This window comes from Scleropages formosus, chromosome 3 (assembly GCF_900964775.1).
Source record: "Scleropages formosus chromosome 3, fSclFor1.1, whole genome shotgun sequence".
Classification (NCBI taxonomy): domain Eukaryota; kingdom Metazoa; phylum Chordata; class Actinopteri; order Osteoglossiformes; family Osteoglossidae; genus Scleropages; species Scleropages formosus.
Window position 1 is genome coordinate 6,110,664 of NC_041808.1, and position 15,824 is coordinate 6,126,487.

The following is a 15,824-nucleotide window of genomic DNA, read 5'->3' on the forward strand; positions in this document are numbered from 1 at the left end:
TTCCAGCACTGTGTGTCCAGCTTCAGGTCCCACCCCCAGATAGAATCAGTCCTTGTGGGGGCGCTCTGCCTCATTAGTAATTTCTGGCAATAATACTTTGGACTAAATGTAGATGGTGCTGTTACTTTGCTCATGGTGGTCCCCCCCCATTCCCTGGCTGAGCGTAGATGGTCAGATGGCAGTAACCAGGGGCTCTGCGGTTGGACCCTTGAGCAGGCCTCTCCATCGGTGTAAGCGCATAAAGTTTGAAACTGTAATTAGGGTAAAATGTGTTGGACGGGTTGGTGCGGTGGCACAGCGGGTTTGACCGGGTCTGGGGTTCGAGTCCCCCTTGGGGTGCCTTGCGGCGGACTGACGTCCCGTCCTGTGTGCGTCCCCTCCCCCTTCTGCCTTGCGCCCTGTGTTGCCGGGTTAGGCTCCGGCTCCCCACGACCCCACGTGGGACGAGCGGTTTCAGACGGCGTGTGTGTGCGCGTGCGTCGGACAGCGGTACGGTAATACAGTAACGGTCATAAAAAGCATATGTAGGTGTTTAGCGTCTCTCGCCAGGAGGCTCGTACCCGAGGAAGGCGCACGCTAACAGCTCAATCTTGCGCGCCGGAGACTCTCTGGCACTTTGAATTGCAGGTCTCGGCTGTGTTTATGCCAGGAGACTTTGATGGGTTTCCTTAAAGCATATTAAAACCGCTCTTTGAGTGATTTTCCATTTCCATTTTCAAAATGAAGTCGAGATATTCTTTGCTCTCTCGCTGTTTCGATTAATTACTTTCACCTGTAGAGTTGTGCGTTTCGCTCTGTTTTTCCTGACAGCTGTGTTTTAAGATCTAATTTGTTTTTGTTTTCCCAGCTGTCCTGGGAGGCCACGCGGTTATTAACCTTTTGTGTTTTCGCAGCAGAATATTAAATTTGGGTTGTCAATGAAGTTTTCATTTGTGTTTAATTCTTTCCCCTCTCACTTCTAATTAGATTCCGAGAGAATGAGCTCTAATTAAAAAATATAGCGCTCGCCCTGAAACACTTTAATACCCCGTCTTTAATGCCAGCTGTATTACATTATCTTCAGACAAAGTAGCTAGAAGCGTTTGTAATAAGAAAACACTTTTTATTGCATCTCGCATTAAAGCGGGTGGATTTATGCCGCCGTCTCTTTCTCGGGGTTATTGTCTCCGCTGCCTGGGCCCTCCGCTATCTGGCTTCCTGTGCTCCGTCATGGCGCGCGCTCCTTCATATCCTGTGCGCCGATACGCATCGCTCCATCTGCGGCGGGACCGGGCTTCCAGGGGAGGCGCCGTCTCCGGGGAAACGTGGCGAGGCGCTCGTTCGAACCTGCCGTCGTTCGTGGCGGCGCTCGGGTCTCGGCTCCTCGCGCGGCCTATTGTCGGCTCGCGTTACCGGTTCGTGTTTCCGCTTTGCGTCACCGATACCTATTACCAGGTCATGTTACCATCGCTTGCCCCATTTCCGGCCACTAAGATGCGCTTCGGCGCAGGTTTGAACCGGATCCGACAGTCTCTTAAGGCCGCCGCTGCCCCTCTCGGCTTCATCGGGGGCCTCATCGTCATCATCGCGTCGTCCTGATGGCTGGGAATTGCGTCCCGAGGAGGGCCTTTGGTGGAAGGTTGTTCGGACCCTGGTGTCGCACCCCTTTTTTTTTTTTTTTTTTTGCAGCTGAGCTCTTTTCCCCATCCCGCGGCCCTGGGGAACCGGGCGAATGGCGAGAGCGGAGCCGAGAGGGGGCTCGTGCTGACGGACACCTGCTGTTCAGGTTGGCCCATGTGCTTCGCGTGCGGAACTAAAGAGGAATCCGGCGGCTGCGTCACGCCTCTCTGCACCTCCGCGATGTCCGCACGCAGGAAGCAGATTCTCTGAGGCGCATCGCGTCAGGAATCTTTCCTCTCTGGCGGTCCGTAAGGCTCGCTGTTCCCCATCCCCTGCCCCACGTTGCCCGGGAGTGGGGCAAGGCGAGACTGCGTTGCAGGGAAACTGCGGCGCCTGGACCGCTCTGAAACCCGATGCCCAGCTGGGGCTCTGCTCAGCCCGCTAATTGACCCGAGCGGGGATAATTATAGAGCTAAACAGCGTGTAATGGGGCGCGCCAGTCAGATTGGACGGATGGCTCTAATTACACGGCCCTCTCGCCCACTTCCTCCCCCGAGCCGCGGCTCTGCAGGTCTCTGCAGCCTGTGGATCTCTGGGCCAGATGGACCGCTGCCTCGCTCCGCTCCGCTCTGCCCTGCTGCCAGGGCCGTGGGGGCCTGTCGCTTCGTACGGACACACTCGTGCTTGTCTGCAAGCGTGCTTACGCTCTCTCTCTCCTACACACACACTCACACTCACGCTCACACGCACCCTTGGCACTTTGACCCACGACGAGGGGGAACTGCTGTTCAGAACATTAAACCAGGTGCCGGAGCGCCCGCGTCAAAGGGACGTCGCACACCTGTTGCAGGTGGAATGATGGCATTTGTTACAGGAGTTACAGCGGCAGCACTTGCAGCATGGGGGGGCGTTGACCGCGCAGAAGGTGACGCTAGGGAATTCTGGGTAATACAGCCTTGCTTTCTGCTGAGTGACTGTCGGGTAGCGTTGGGATGGGGCTCGAATGTCAGTGTTGATTGTCGGCAGCGTTCCTGCCATGTCCCGCACGGCGCTCGGACAACTCCTCCCTTATCTGGCTGTTCGCGAGTCTATCTGATGAGCCTCCGCTTTCATAGCGAACGTGAAATGAGCTCCGAGAGATTCGTCACGCGCTTTTCGGAGCCGCCCCGCCAATCTGCTTTTCCACATCTGAGGGGGATTTATGGCTTTTCTGCCGCGACGGATGCTAAACCAGCTGAAAAACACGCATCCATTGATTTACCGTGTCTCGTGTCTGATGTTCCGCTTCTTCCCTCCGAGCAGAAGGCTTTAAAACGAGCGAGCTGGCACTTTGCTGGAACTTGTGCGCGTATGTGTATGCGTGTGTGTGTGTACTTAGCGGCACGGAGGGCAGGGTGCTCTGCTGATCTGTGAATCCTCGCTCAGGATTTATGAGCGCCCGCCGCCGACCTTTGACCGAGCACTGATGTTTCTCTCGCTCGCCTCTTCCTCAGCGTGTGACGGGTGGAAGGTGCTGCCCAAGCCCAACCTGCACCGCGACGTTAACCGCTTCGGTCATTCGGCGGTGGTCAGCAACGGGTGAGTCGGTCACGCGCCGCAGAAGCACCCGGGGTGGGATCTCACTGCGTGTGCTCTGAAACAAACCACTCCTCTGCTTCTCATGTTTCTTGTTCCATCCCAAAACACCCCCCCGCCCCAGATCCATGTACGTGTTTGGGGGCTTCTCCAGCGTCCTCCTCAACGACGTCCTGGTCTACAAACCCCCCAGCTGCGAGGCCTTCCTCCAGGAGGAAGGTTGCCTGAAAGCCGGTCCAGGCATCCGCTGCGCGTGGTCCAAGTCCCGCTGTGTCCCCTGGGACTCTGCCCACACCAATGGCAGTGTTCCCACGGCTTCCTGCCCCGCCCGGCCACGTAAGTATGCGTATGTGTGCGCCTCTGGCTGGCAGGACCCCGAAGGGCCCCTGCCTTCTCCTGCAGGTGTCCATAACCGCTCAAGCACTGATGCTCCCTGGGCCTCCATTGTCACACATCTGTGTTCCTCTCCTGGAAAGTTCACAGCTGCACATCAGCTTGCGCATCCAAACCGGGAGCAGCGATGTTTCCATATACCACGGTGTTGCCATAGTTACGGACAGGTTTCCGCCACGGAGCAGGAGATGTTCCCCGAGTGCCCGACTGCCCGGCCCGTTCGCTCACCTTCACGTGACCTTGTTCGGCTCATCGGCCACGTCAGCAACGTTCGCGCCGGACTCGCGAGAGACGCCTCTCAGCCGCCATTTGCATAATCCTTTGTGTGCCAGCGAGCGTGTGAGTGTTTGTGCCTTGGGGACACACGCTGTCCCAGTTTAGGAACGCAGTTTGTTTGATTTTTGACCTGGGGGGGGGCTCCCCCTTGCAGGTAGGAGCGGTGCATGCTGGGAACTGCGGCGGCTGTCGTTTCGGCAGCGGGCTCCGAGGGGGCCGCGAGCCTCGCGCAACAGCCCCACCTCCGTTGTGCACGTTGAGGGATCGCAATGGCGAGATGCCACTCAATTATTGAATAAAAGACTGTCGGCGGGTGGGGGGGGGAGTCCGCTCTGTTTTCTTGTGGAATTCTGGGCTTTGATGTTGATTGAAAGTGAATTGGGAGGAACTATATCTCAAGTGCTGAATATTTCGTTTTAGTCTGGTTTATTTTAGCCTCGTTGTGTTTAGAAGTTGGGAAAGAATGCTTTGACAAGAAAGGCCCGGCTTCCCTCAGAACAGGGTGAGCGGTGGTGGCGGCGGCATCATGGTGTTTCTGGGGGCTGCGCCTGGGACCCGGGGAGTGAGCCGAGCACCGAGACCCACTCGGCATGTGGTCTCGATGCACACCCACCGTGAGGTCGTGCGCATCTGAAGGAGGGGGCTCTCAGCCAACTTGCGTGACACTTGCCTTAACCGGGTCTGTCGGAGTAGCCAGTTGCCTTGTGGGAGCCGAGGGTGTGGCCGATACGACTCGGACGTCCGGAGGAACGGCAGCCTGTCTGCTCTCTTAGGTCCCCGTTGCCGCTTTGCTCAGCGCGTGGCTACGATGGGAGATTTTTTCCGTGAGTTGTTAAAGCAACATGGTGCTTTGTGCTCTTTCCCCCCACCCCCAGCGACCGTGGACGAGCGATGCTACCGCTTCTCCGACTGCGCCAGCTGTACGTCCAACACCAACGGCTGCCAGTGGTGTGACGAGAAGAAGTGCCTCGCAGCCTCCAGCAACTGCTCTGTGGTGAGTTCCCACAGTACGCTGCCGCCTTACGAACCTTCGGCACCATGATGAGGCGGCCGTGGGCTTCGGCTGAACAGCTGCGGTGTTGGCCGCGACCTCTGAAGAGTTTGCGTTCGCGGCGTTGCGCCGTCTTAGAAATAGAGGTGTTCTCTCGCGTCTCTCTGCCCCCTGACCTGCCTCCGCTCCTCCTCCAGTCCGTGAAAAACTTCTTCAAGTGCCACTTGAGGAACGAGCAGATCTGCAGCAAGCTGGCCAACTGCAAGAGCTGCTCCCTGAACCTCAACTGCCAGTGGGATCACCAGCAGATGGAATGCCATGCCCTGCCGGGTAAGGTTGCCGTAGAAACCGTCACGTTGACGTAGAACATCGCTTCTTTTCAAAGTTCACGCTAATCGCGGGGAAGTTCGACCTGTATTGGCGTGCGCCAGGTTAAGAGGTTGCAAAGTCCAGCTGCTCATCGTGGCTGCCATGGTACGATCCAGCTCAGCTGCCGGGACCGGCGATGTGCAGTCAGTCTCTCTCCGGCAACTTTGAGCACCGAGAAGGGGGGTCGGATGGCCCCCGGGGCAACCTTGCAAGATTCTGGCAACAGCTCGGGCCGACGGCCACGGTCCATTCAACTGAAGCTCCACGGCGAAGCTCAAGGTCAGGCCTCGCTCTGTCGAGGTTCTGCCCCCGGGGGATTTGGTCCATCGCACTCACCGCCAGGGTGTCTGATCGCCGGGGCAGCAGCTCTCTTTGCATTGTTTAGCACGCATGTGAGGTTGTCCCCAAGGAAGCCCTCAGAAGCCTGCCGCAGTCTTCCTCTGATCTATTTTTGATGCTTGTGAGCGAGTGCTCCACTCGCAGCAAGGCAAGCACCCCGATAACTAGCAGGAAGTAGGGCAATTAGAAATGCTTTTGTGATGCTTGTGGAAATGGAACCGCTGGCTAGTCCAACGCCGGTGAGCTGGGCTCGGAGAAGGCGCCGGTTGAGCCGCGTTATAAATAGTCAGAGCTCATTTAATCGGGTCTGTTTGAAGCGCAGCCTGGGTTGCGAGGTCAGGGCGAGCGGTGCGCGCCGGCAAACGCTCTCGCTTTGGCGCAGGGCGAATAAGTGAGTCGCGCGGCGCCCGAGATTGATCGCACGTCTAATGCGGACTAAAAGCTGCGCTCCGACCGGGGGGCTGGATGGCTCTTCATGTGAATACACACTAAAGAGGATAAAATGGAAAAACTCGCCGGCGAAGCAGAAGCGCGTTTAAATAGCTTTGCAGACAAAGTGAGATTTATCAGTGAGTCAGATCGGTAATCAGTCCCGCCAACCAAAGCGCTTACCTGCGTGTGGCTAAAAGCCGAAATTACAGCGCCTGTCAGCTGGCCCACTTTGAATACCCTTTGATTGATACCGGGCAGAGAGGGTTTTTAAAATGTCAGCTCTCGGCGGGGCAGGGGAAGCAAGAACACGAGGACGAGTGGGAAGGAGAGGGAGGCCTCGTGTTTAACGGAGCCCGTGGCTCACCTGTGTACTGTCTTGGCCCCGCCCCTCCTGCAGCTCACCTCTGCGGGGACGGCTGGAACCACGTGGGAGAGTCGTGTCTGCGCATCAACTCGAGCCGCGAGAGCTACGACAACGCGCAGCACTACTGCAAGAACCTGGATGGCAACATCGCCTCGCTCACCACCGTCAAGCAGGTGGACTTCGTGCTGGACGAGCTGCAGAAGTACGAGGTGCAGGGGAAGGTGAGTGTCCCGTGCTTGAGGAGTCGCCCTTCGTAGCGGTTCGCATCTGGACGGACTGCAAAGTGCACCTGTCATCCGCTGACGCTCCGTAGTTGGGGAGCAGCAAAGTGTGAAGGTAAAAACAGTGTAGGAAATGTTGTGACAAAACGGATGGCTTAAAGTCCCTGCGGCCGCTCCCTCCTTCAGTGCTTGTCCTCCGGTTTGAGCTGCGTTCCTCCCTGCCACTCTGATTGGTCTCCGTCTGACTGCAGCCCAATGAGCCTTACAGTGAAGGACCATTAAAGACGCTGTTGTCTTTAAGGTCCAGTTGCGCTCTGGTCGACAGCAGCTGTCTGCGGACCGCCCAAGGAGTCAGGGTCTCACAAGCCTCTTGGGGACAAGGTGACGGTTTTTGTTTCCATGTCGTGGACCACGGAGCTCACCTCATGAGCCCTGAGAGCCAGATGTCCCCATCTACCGGACCTTATTTGAGACTTCAGTTTTGCACATGGTGGCTAACTGCACTAAATGACCGGCTTCTCATGGCTGTTAATCACGTTCAGGTACGGAGCATCCTCTGTGCCTCCTCCACATGAGCTGGTTTTGTGGTGCCATACAGTGAATAAACTGGGGCAAATAAACTTGTCTCTTAATGAACAGCGGTCTCAGTCTCCAGGTCCACTATTATAGTAATTTTCAAGAAATTATTTATTTACGTAGGGGGGCGCGGTGGCGCAGTGGGTTGGACCACAGTCCTGCTCTCCGGTGGGTCTGGGGTTCGAGTCCCGCTTGGGGTGCCTTGCGGCGGACTGGCGTCCCGTCCTGGGTGTGTCCCCTCCCCCTCCAGCCTTGCGCCCTGTGTTGCCGGGTAGGCTCCGGTTCCCCGTGACCCCGTAAGAGACAGGCGGTTCTGAAAATGTGTGTGTGTGTATTTATTTACGTATTGCATTTGTCCAAAGTGATTTAGAGGAATAGTTTTATACAAGCCAGATCACAAGGTCGCAAGGCAACAACCAGCTGATTACTATCCAGCATAGAGTGGTTTTGCATCCAACCAGTTGTTTTAATGACCCATACATATTCCAACTAATACTCATTATGAAGTGACACAAAATATTGTGCAGTGATAAAGAGCGGAGTTTTTTAATTAAATAAAATTAAATTAAAATAAAATGAATTTTAAAAGAAACTGTGAAATGCGCACCATCTGGCAGCTGAGGAAAGGAAAACAAAAAAACCCCTCTCAGCCAAGGAAATGGGAGAAAAATAAACCAGTGGCAGCACAGAGTACCAGTACGTACCACCGCAGGTGATGAATCTTGTTAGATTCTGAACTTTTACCACGGTTCAGGTTGGATCAGCATAGAAGAAGAGGGAAGGGCTCAGTGGAACAGTGCAGGGCTCATTAGCCTGCAGGTTTTCTCACTCTGGCCACTGCAGCCTGGCCTCAGCTGTCCTCAGCCTTCAGCCGGGAGCTCCTGTGGAGTCCGGGGTCTCCTTGAGAGAAGACCAAGGCGGGAGGAGGGGTGAGCGGGGAGTGAGTGAGGAGCCCTGGGAGACAGAGAGTGACTGTTCTCCACAGAAGCTCATTAGGAGCTCGTGGGGCTGCAGACGTTTCCGCTGCTCCCGCTGCTGCTGGAAGGATGGTGTGCAGCACTGGTCCGTGGAGGAGAGTACAGTAATCGCTCCCTTGTACTGTAGTAAACACTGCTGAGTAGCGGGACATTAGAATCATCGTCCTGCTGTACTATAGTGAACACTGCAGAGCGGTGTGTGAGTAGAGTAATTGCTATGTTGTACTATAGTAAACATTACTAAGTGGCAGGAAAGTAATCGTCCTGTTGTACTACAGTAAACACTTGAGCGGCAGGAGATTGTGACTCAGCAGCACCCCCTCTGTGCCTGCAGCGCATCTCGCCCTGGGTGGGTCTCCGGAAGATCAACGTGTCCTACTGGGGCTGGGAGGATGCGTCGCCCTTCACCAACAGCTCGCTGCAATGGCTTCCCGGGGAGCCCAGCGACTCGGGTTTCTGCGCGTACCTGGAGCGGGCCGACGTGTCCGGTTTGAAGGCAAACCCCTGCACGGCCACCACAGACGGCCTCATTTGCCAGAAGCCTGTCGGTAAGCACCCAACCACGGGCTATGTGAGGTAGCACCTGTGTCTCCATAGCGATTGACTGCAAAGCTGTGTCTGATTTACTGGGTCATCTGGGTCCAATAGGGCGCATTTGAGTGGAGTAGGGCTAAAACAGAGGTACAGCAGGGTGGACTCTAGGGCTTGAACGTGGGTGGAGTAGGGCACATCCGGGTGGAGGAAGGTGATCCGAACTAGATAATGCAGCAGGAGGTAGCATTTTGACACCTCTCTCGTCCTCCATTCCCTCCAAATGAGCTACACGCAGCCCTTCCTCTTCCTGTGGCGCTTCATGAATATTCACCCTAACCCGAAGTTGCTCCACCTTAGCTGCGGTGCTCTGATGCCCTTCGCACGAGAAGGACGGCGTGCGATACTCGCCCACGTGACTCATCGCTGTGCCCCCCCCCCGCAGTGAGCCCCAACCAGAGCGTGCGGCCCTGCAAGATGCCGTGTTCGCTGCGCACCAGCTGCGCCAACTGCACGAGCCAGGCCTTGGAGTGCATGTGGTGCGTGAGCACGAAGCGCTGCGTCGACTCCAACGCCTACGTCATCTCCTTCCCCTACGGACAGTGCCTCGAGTGGCAGACCGCGGACTGCTTGTGTGAGTACACGCGTGTGCGGTGTGTGTGCCGTCTGTTGATTGTGGGCATAAGTGCAGGAGTCGCCAGTCGCCACGTTTGTTGATGGCATGCTGGATGAAGTGTGTGTGGTGCCGTCAGTGCGGCGAACCTCCTTTACGAGGCGTTTGCAGTACTTTATGAGTATGTGTTGTACCAGTAGGAGGTCCTACGCTCTGCAGCCCCCTTCTCCTTCTCCGCCCAGTGTGCTCCCAGTACGCCAGCGGTTGTATCAAAGACCCCTTTCCCTTTGGAGATCGATGAGGAGTCGACATTCGTAGTCCCACACAGTTGGTGTCGTCACCAGGAGAGAACGGGAAGTAGTGTCTCAAGCTGAACTCCATAAGACCTGCCTGTGAAGTGTGTGTGTGTGTGTGTGTGTGTGTGTGTGTGTGTGTGTGTGTTCCCACTCCCTTGGCTCAATTGCTCAGATGCTGCGATTCAAAGGTGTGTGTGGGACCGCAGTGCTCTCGAGGTGGGTGGCCACGATGGACACATTGAATAGGTGCTGGACCTATGAGAGCTCTGTATCACCTTTGGGCCCCCTTCCTCTTGGAACCAGGAGAGCAGGTGTGTGTGTGTGTGTGTGTGAGAGAGAGATGGGGCCCACTCCTCTGTGCAGTGAACACTTTTTTTTTTTCTTTTTTCTGTGTGTGTGTCATGTGGTTCCGTTCTGTTTTGCACAGCAGCTCAGGACCTTAATCTTGGTAGAAGGTATCCATGCTGCTTTCCCCAACTTCCTCCTCCTTTTCCGTATTAATTATGGCTCACGTTCGTGTAACTAGTCCCTGTCTGCGGTGTGACCTGGTGGCACTCAAAGGGTCCCTTCACCCCCCCCCCCATGCCATGTCCTGCACCAGGGGCCCATACTTCTCTTTCTCCCGCATCCCATCTCTTTGTGCAGTAAGGCTCCTGCAGTCTGCAGAACTACGGTTGCCATGGTAGCGGTGGTTGCCATGCCCACTAGGACCTTTGTTTTGCGGCGGCTCTAGGGGCCAGCAGCCGGGCTGATGGTCTGCCTCTTACCCGGCCCTTTCGCTTCTTCACGCTTCCCAGTGGAATCCAAAGCGCTGTGTGGGCCATTCACAGGTGAAGACGGAGGGGGTACCGACTGCAGACACACGAGCCATCTGGACGGACGCCTGAGCCGCCCCACAGCGATGGGCTCCTGGGCTGTGTTCTCTCTACTGCTACTTACACTGATTTACCCATTTATACACCTGGATAGCTTTTACTGCATCTCTTCAGCTTAAGTACCTTGATCAAGGGTAATGCAGCAGCAGGGTTTTGAACCCAAGTCCCCGTAAAGTAGTGGCTGCTGTTAATGCTCTTTGTGTCGCGTTACTCCCAGCCCTGTGGCTCACACTCCGTACTGAGACTCACCCAGATTCGCTCACACACAGCTCTGTGCGTGCGTGCGCGCTCCCCGGTGCTTTGACATGTGGATGGCAGCTGCTCGCAGACTTTTAGCGGTTGTTTTTGGAGAGCAGGTTTGTGTTTAATTGGCTGGGAAGAATTCCAGGAATTAGGAATATATGAAGCGGTGCCTCTTTCGTATGTGTGGACTCACAGAGTCAGTGGTCGCAGGAGTCCCTCTGTGCCGGTCAGCGGCACCGATGTGTCAGCCGCCTGCGGATGGGAGCCTGCGCCCGGCACCTGGTGGGCGTCGTTAATGGGCGGCGCTGATGGAGCTGCAGTCAAGCAGAGCGGCCCCTCCAGCGGAGCGGAGCGGAATCGGCCCCCGGATCGAGGGGCAGTCGCTCCCCTGGTGGAAGTGCGGAACACTCTGAGGGACGTCGGCGCGGCGCTGTCAGGCGCGTTCCCCTCCGCGAGACCCTTTTAGAGGCTCGGAGCCCAAACAAAAACATAATGATTGTAGTCTTCCGTCAGCATCTTCCCTGAAAGCCTTTTATTTTATCTGCAGGAAAGAGCGCCATCGCCGCGTTGTCAACTCAAATTGACGGAAAATATTTTATCCGAGTTGCACGCACATCAAAGGGGAGCGAAGTGTGTGCGCCGCGAGGAGCGAAAAGTGTCCCGCAAATGAGTGCAATGAACAGGAGGCGCTGTGCGCCGGCCACTAAAGCGCAAAGTGTTTGACGTGTGGGCGGTCATCTCGCACCGCACCGCAATATTCTTCGCCCGCTCCCAATGGCCAGTAATTGCCCTTCTTTGTGTCCCTCTATCAGCCCTGGATGATTTCCCATAGTGCTTTGTCAAGGTCACGCAGCGCACGCGCTTGAGTTGCCTGAGTTGTACTTGCGGACCGTCTTGCTTTTCTCTCATTTGGCTGCTGGCGTCTAAGTGGGGCGCCCTTGAGACGGCCCTGATGGCACCCGGCACCCCCTCCTCCGACATACACCTGCGCTCAGGTAGAGCGTGACACGCGTGGAAAAGGCAACGGCCCGTTGGCCGCTGTGTCACATCTCTTCTCCGTCAGCTGTGCGCCAGGCCGCTCTGCTCCGTCATCGTGCCCATGGTGCGAGCCGCAGATACCGCAACTGTGCCCTGAGCTCAGGCCAGTGCTAGCTTGACAGTGCAATAAAGAACCTCTCTCGTGCTTCCTCTCTCGGCCCTCCCAGTCCAGAACTGTTCCGGTTTGCGCACGTGCAGCCAGTGCCTGGAGCAGCCCGACTGCGGCTGGTGCGGCGACCCCAGCAACACGGGCCGGGGCCAGTGCATGGAGGGGTCCTCGCGGGGGCCAATGAAGAGCCTGTCCAAGCAGAGCCAAGACATGGTGCTGGAGCCGGGACTCTGCCCCAGGGAGAAGGGCTTCGACTGGGCCTTCATCAACTGCCCCGGTGGGTCTGCCAACACACACCCTTTCATTTGCATGCACACAAACACAGCGGGAGCGTATGCTCTCCAGTGCCTTAACAGAGGTCGCAGCCACACCTCGTACTTTTTCCCGGTTCTGATCGGCTGTCTCTCTCTTCCCAGCATGCCAGTGCAATGGCCACAGCACGTGCGTGAACACCAGCGTGTGCGAGCAGTGCCGCAACCTCACCACTGGACCCCAGTGCCAGACGTGCATGCCTGGTTACTACGGCGACCCGACAAACGGAGGGAAGTGCCAGGGTAAGTGTGGGGGGGGTAAAAAGTGCAGTGATGGTGCGTGGCAGGCAAAGCTGTGAGAGGGCGATGGGTGGCAGTGGGCTCTGCTTCTCGCGGTGCCTCCGTCGCCATCGGTCGCCTCCGCATCGGTGGCAGTGACGGCGGGAGATGGAGTCGCGTGGCTCGGCTGCGAGGAGGGCGCAGCCGCAGAGCTTCCTGTGTAGGCAGGGGGCGCCGCCTCCCCCTCGCTGACAGTCATCCCCGCCGTCATGTTCGCTGCCACGCTAAATCACTCTCGCTCTCCCTCTTATCACGGCGCGTTGGCAGAGGCGCCGTGTCACCGGCTGCAGGCTGACGTTTTACAGATGAGTCGAGAGCGGAGCGGCGCGCGCTCTGCCGCTCATCCCCGCGAAAGTCACATCAGCGGAGCTTTGATTAAAAACCGTTTTGGCTCGGCAACACCATCGACCCACGCAGGCTGAGCGCAACCGCGTTGGCCTTCGCACACTCGCCTTTTCATTCTTCGCAGTGCTCTCCGTCTCCAGGAGTGGCCCCCCTCAGCCACCGCGGGTTTAACTCACCCCTGTTCCGCGGAGAGCGAGCAAGCGAGGAGAGCGAATGCGGTGTGCGGCGGTGCCGGTGCACTCGACAAACATTTTAGCACAAATTGTGCACTTTAGGAGGAGAGGCTGTGGAAGTGAAATTCTGATGAGGCGTCGCATCTGCTCGCCGGGAGTCGAACCTCTTCACGCTCCACAGGGGTCTGACCTGGAAGCACTCTCGACGAGAGGCCCACTTTGGCAGCGCGTACGCACTTTATTAAAAACGCCTCTCGGAGTCCGGCTGCGGAACACTTGTCCAAAGCGCAGTGGCGTGGCATCTGTTGGGATGCGTCGCAGCCGCGCAGTTTCACACGCAGTAGCATGTTGACAGAGGTGTGCCAGGCAGTGGCACCGGTGCCGGGCCTTAACCGCCTCTGCTCCCTGTCCCTGCTGCTTCGCCCCCCCGCCACTTAGGTTGCTATTTTTTTTATTCTGGGTTGGGAGGGGGTGAGGATGAGGAGGGACCTCAACACACAGGTTTTGACTTCCATGCAGTCGCTACAGGTCCGGCCTGCACAGATGTGTCGCTGTCAGCATGACGTGACCGAGGGGAGGCCCGTATGCCGTCCGCTCCGGCGCCATCCTGCTGAGTCGGGCCCTTCAGCTCAGATGTGCTGAGGAAGGTCCTGTGGCTTAAGGGCCCGTTTCAGCTGACCTGGCAGCGCCCGGGACCCCGGCCCATGGTTAGCATGCTAACGAGCGTATGACAGGCCAACAGACGGGTAGCGGTGGGGCGGGCGAGGGAGGTGAGTGAGCGGAGGCTCTGCTGGGGGCCGCAGGTGACCGTGTTCAGCGGATGGGGGCATGGCGGCGTTTTGGACCCCTCGGACACCCGACGCGTGTTTGAAACGCAGCGTCCGGCCGAGGAACCGCCGCCTCCTCCTCTCCTTCCCCCGAAGCGCTCCCAGCTCCGGTTTCGCTCTCGATAAGAACGTTTGTAAAAATAAAGCGTAACTGTTTGTTAACACGCGCCTCTCCGCGCTGCTCGCTGATAAGTGTTTGTGATAAATGCTGTGAGGAAATTGGGCTGCAGTTGGCGGGGCGCGCTGGGGAGACACGGCACTCTCCCGTTACACCGTCTTCCTAATCATGCGTGCTTATGTAGGATAGGGCTTCTCACTTTACACGGCGTTAATAAATAGTGCTTGCTGATGAAAGGATAATCGTTTTTAAAATATGAATTCATAAGCAACCAAAAGATGAGAGGAGAGCGTGTTTTGGGGTGCGGGGGGTGTGGTTTTGGAAGAGGAATGCCGTCTCGTCCTCTGGGGGGCGCTGCGTGTCCCTCAGGCGTGAGTGGAGAGCTGCATGCCTGACGACTGGGGGGAGTCACCGTTGGGGTCACAGTACGTCTCCTGTCCTTTTTCCCTCACCTGGAGACGTAGTGTGCGTCACCGTCTCCTGCGTGTGTGTGTGTGTGTGTGTGTGTGTGTGTGTTTCTGCAGGGTGACAGACATTTGGAAGCAGTTTCACTACCACAGTCTCGCATGTGACTCAGATTGTCCTGCATATGAATTATGTGTTGAAAAGGATGAAATATGAACCATATTTGGTTTAACGTCTAAACTAGTCGCACCAGCGGTCAAGTGCTGAGCTCCACCTGTGGCACCGCTTCGCACCATCTGCATTTCCACGGTGAGCGGTGAGCTGCGCTACCGCGCTTCGGCCTGCAGGGGGCATTTGTCGGGTGCGGTTCCCGTTACGCCGCGGTTCCCCCCCCAAGGGCTCAAAGTGCGTCCCGTCGGCATCGATGGCAACAGCCAGAAATACACACATTTCTCTGGACGGTGGGGAGACTGCTGATGGACACGCTGATGAATATAACGAGCGTTCGCTTTCATGTGGTCCCCTGATGAGACTCAGGGTTTATGGGTAAATGCGGTGACACTTGTTGACCCTCTTCTTGTGTCTGCACCCCCCACAGCTTGCAAGTGCAACAGCCATGCCAACGTGTGCCACGTGCAGACGGGCAAGTGCTACTGCACCACCAAGGGCATCAAAGGAGATCAGTGCCAGCTGTAAGTACTAACACCCGCTACAGCCCCCAACCGCTCCTCAACCCTCGTTCTGCGGCCGTGTTCTGACTGACCCATGATGTCACTTCCTGTTAGTGCCAGCACAGCGGCTCTTGCTCTCAGGGAACGAGGCTGTAAAACCCTGACGGGGTTGTTCTGTTCTTCCCTGCTTAGGGAGGTGTGACCTGCCAACGAGGGGGGGAGAGCTATCCACCTGTGTGTGTGCGTGCGCGCTTGTGCGTACACACACACACACACACACACACACACACACACACACACACACACACGCGCACACACACATCCATCTGACCTTATCATGCCTGTGTGTTCTGTTTTGCCCATAACGGTTTTTCTTCAAACCTGTGTCCTGTTGGGCTGTTTGACATGGTGTTGCCCCTTCTGTCATCTTGCCACACACACAAACGCACACAGGGTTATGCCCCGGTCCCCAGTCACCCCTGGATGGTTTCACATCGTACTTTGTGCAGCTGCTTTCCTTCCTTCCCACCTTTCCGTGGGAACCCTACAGAGGGACGGTGCTCTTTTTTTTCCCCCCTCCCCCGGTGCAGGTTCCATCCCAGCATGTGCACACCGAGGCCGTCGCTTGGCCATTGTGTTCTACGCAGATGGTTTTAGCGCCGTGATTCCATTAGGCTGCCCCCATGCTCCAGCAGGTGCTCCGCACCGCACCGCTCTCCACGCCCGCTGCATTAGCGGAAGGGGAGGGGGGTCGCTCCGGGGCGGATCTGCGCGGCCGCCGCCACTGCCGCCACGTTTCTGCTGCCCTCAGAAGTTCATTTTTGTTTGTCTGCCACATTTTGAGATGTCAAATCAATGGGAAGCCTGCAGGAGCGCAG

At 56.9% G+C, this 15,824-nt stretch overlaps 1 protein-coding gene across 3 annotated transcripts in view; it reads left to right on the top strand.

The window, feature by feature from the left end:
• atrnl1b (attractin-like 1b) overlaps positions 1-15,824 on the top strand; it is an 86,264-nt gene that overhangs the window by 27,301 nt on the left and 43,139 nt on the right. For all 3 annotated transcript variants that reach the window (XM_029250680.1, XM_018762625.2, XM_018762626.2), the window contains 10 exons: positions 3,093-3,177; positions 3,299-3,510; positions 4,719-4,837; positions 5,032-5,164; positions 6,372-6,559; positions 8,447-8,660; positions 9,089-9,277; positions 11,876-12,094; positions 12,234-12,371; positions 14,874-14,967. In XM_029250680.1, coding sequence (XP_029106513.1) covers positions 3,093-3,177; positions 3,299-3,510; positions 4,719-4,837; positions 5,032-5,164; positions 6,372-6,559; positions 8,447-8,660; positions 9,089-9,277; positions 11,876-12,094; positions 12,234-12,371; positions 14,874-14,967 — 1,591 coding nt within the window. The remainder of the gene's footprint in view (positions 1-3,092; positions 3,178-3,298; positions 3,511-4,718; positions 4,838-5,031; positions 5,165-6,371; positions 6,560-8,446; positions 8,661-9,088; positions 9,278-11,875; positions 12,095-12,233; positions 12,372-14,873; positions 14,968-15,824) is intronic.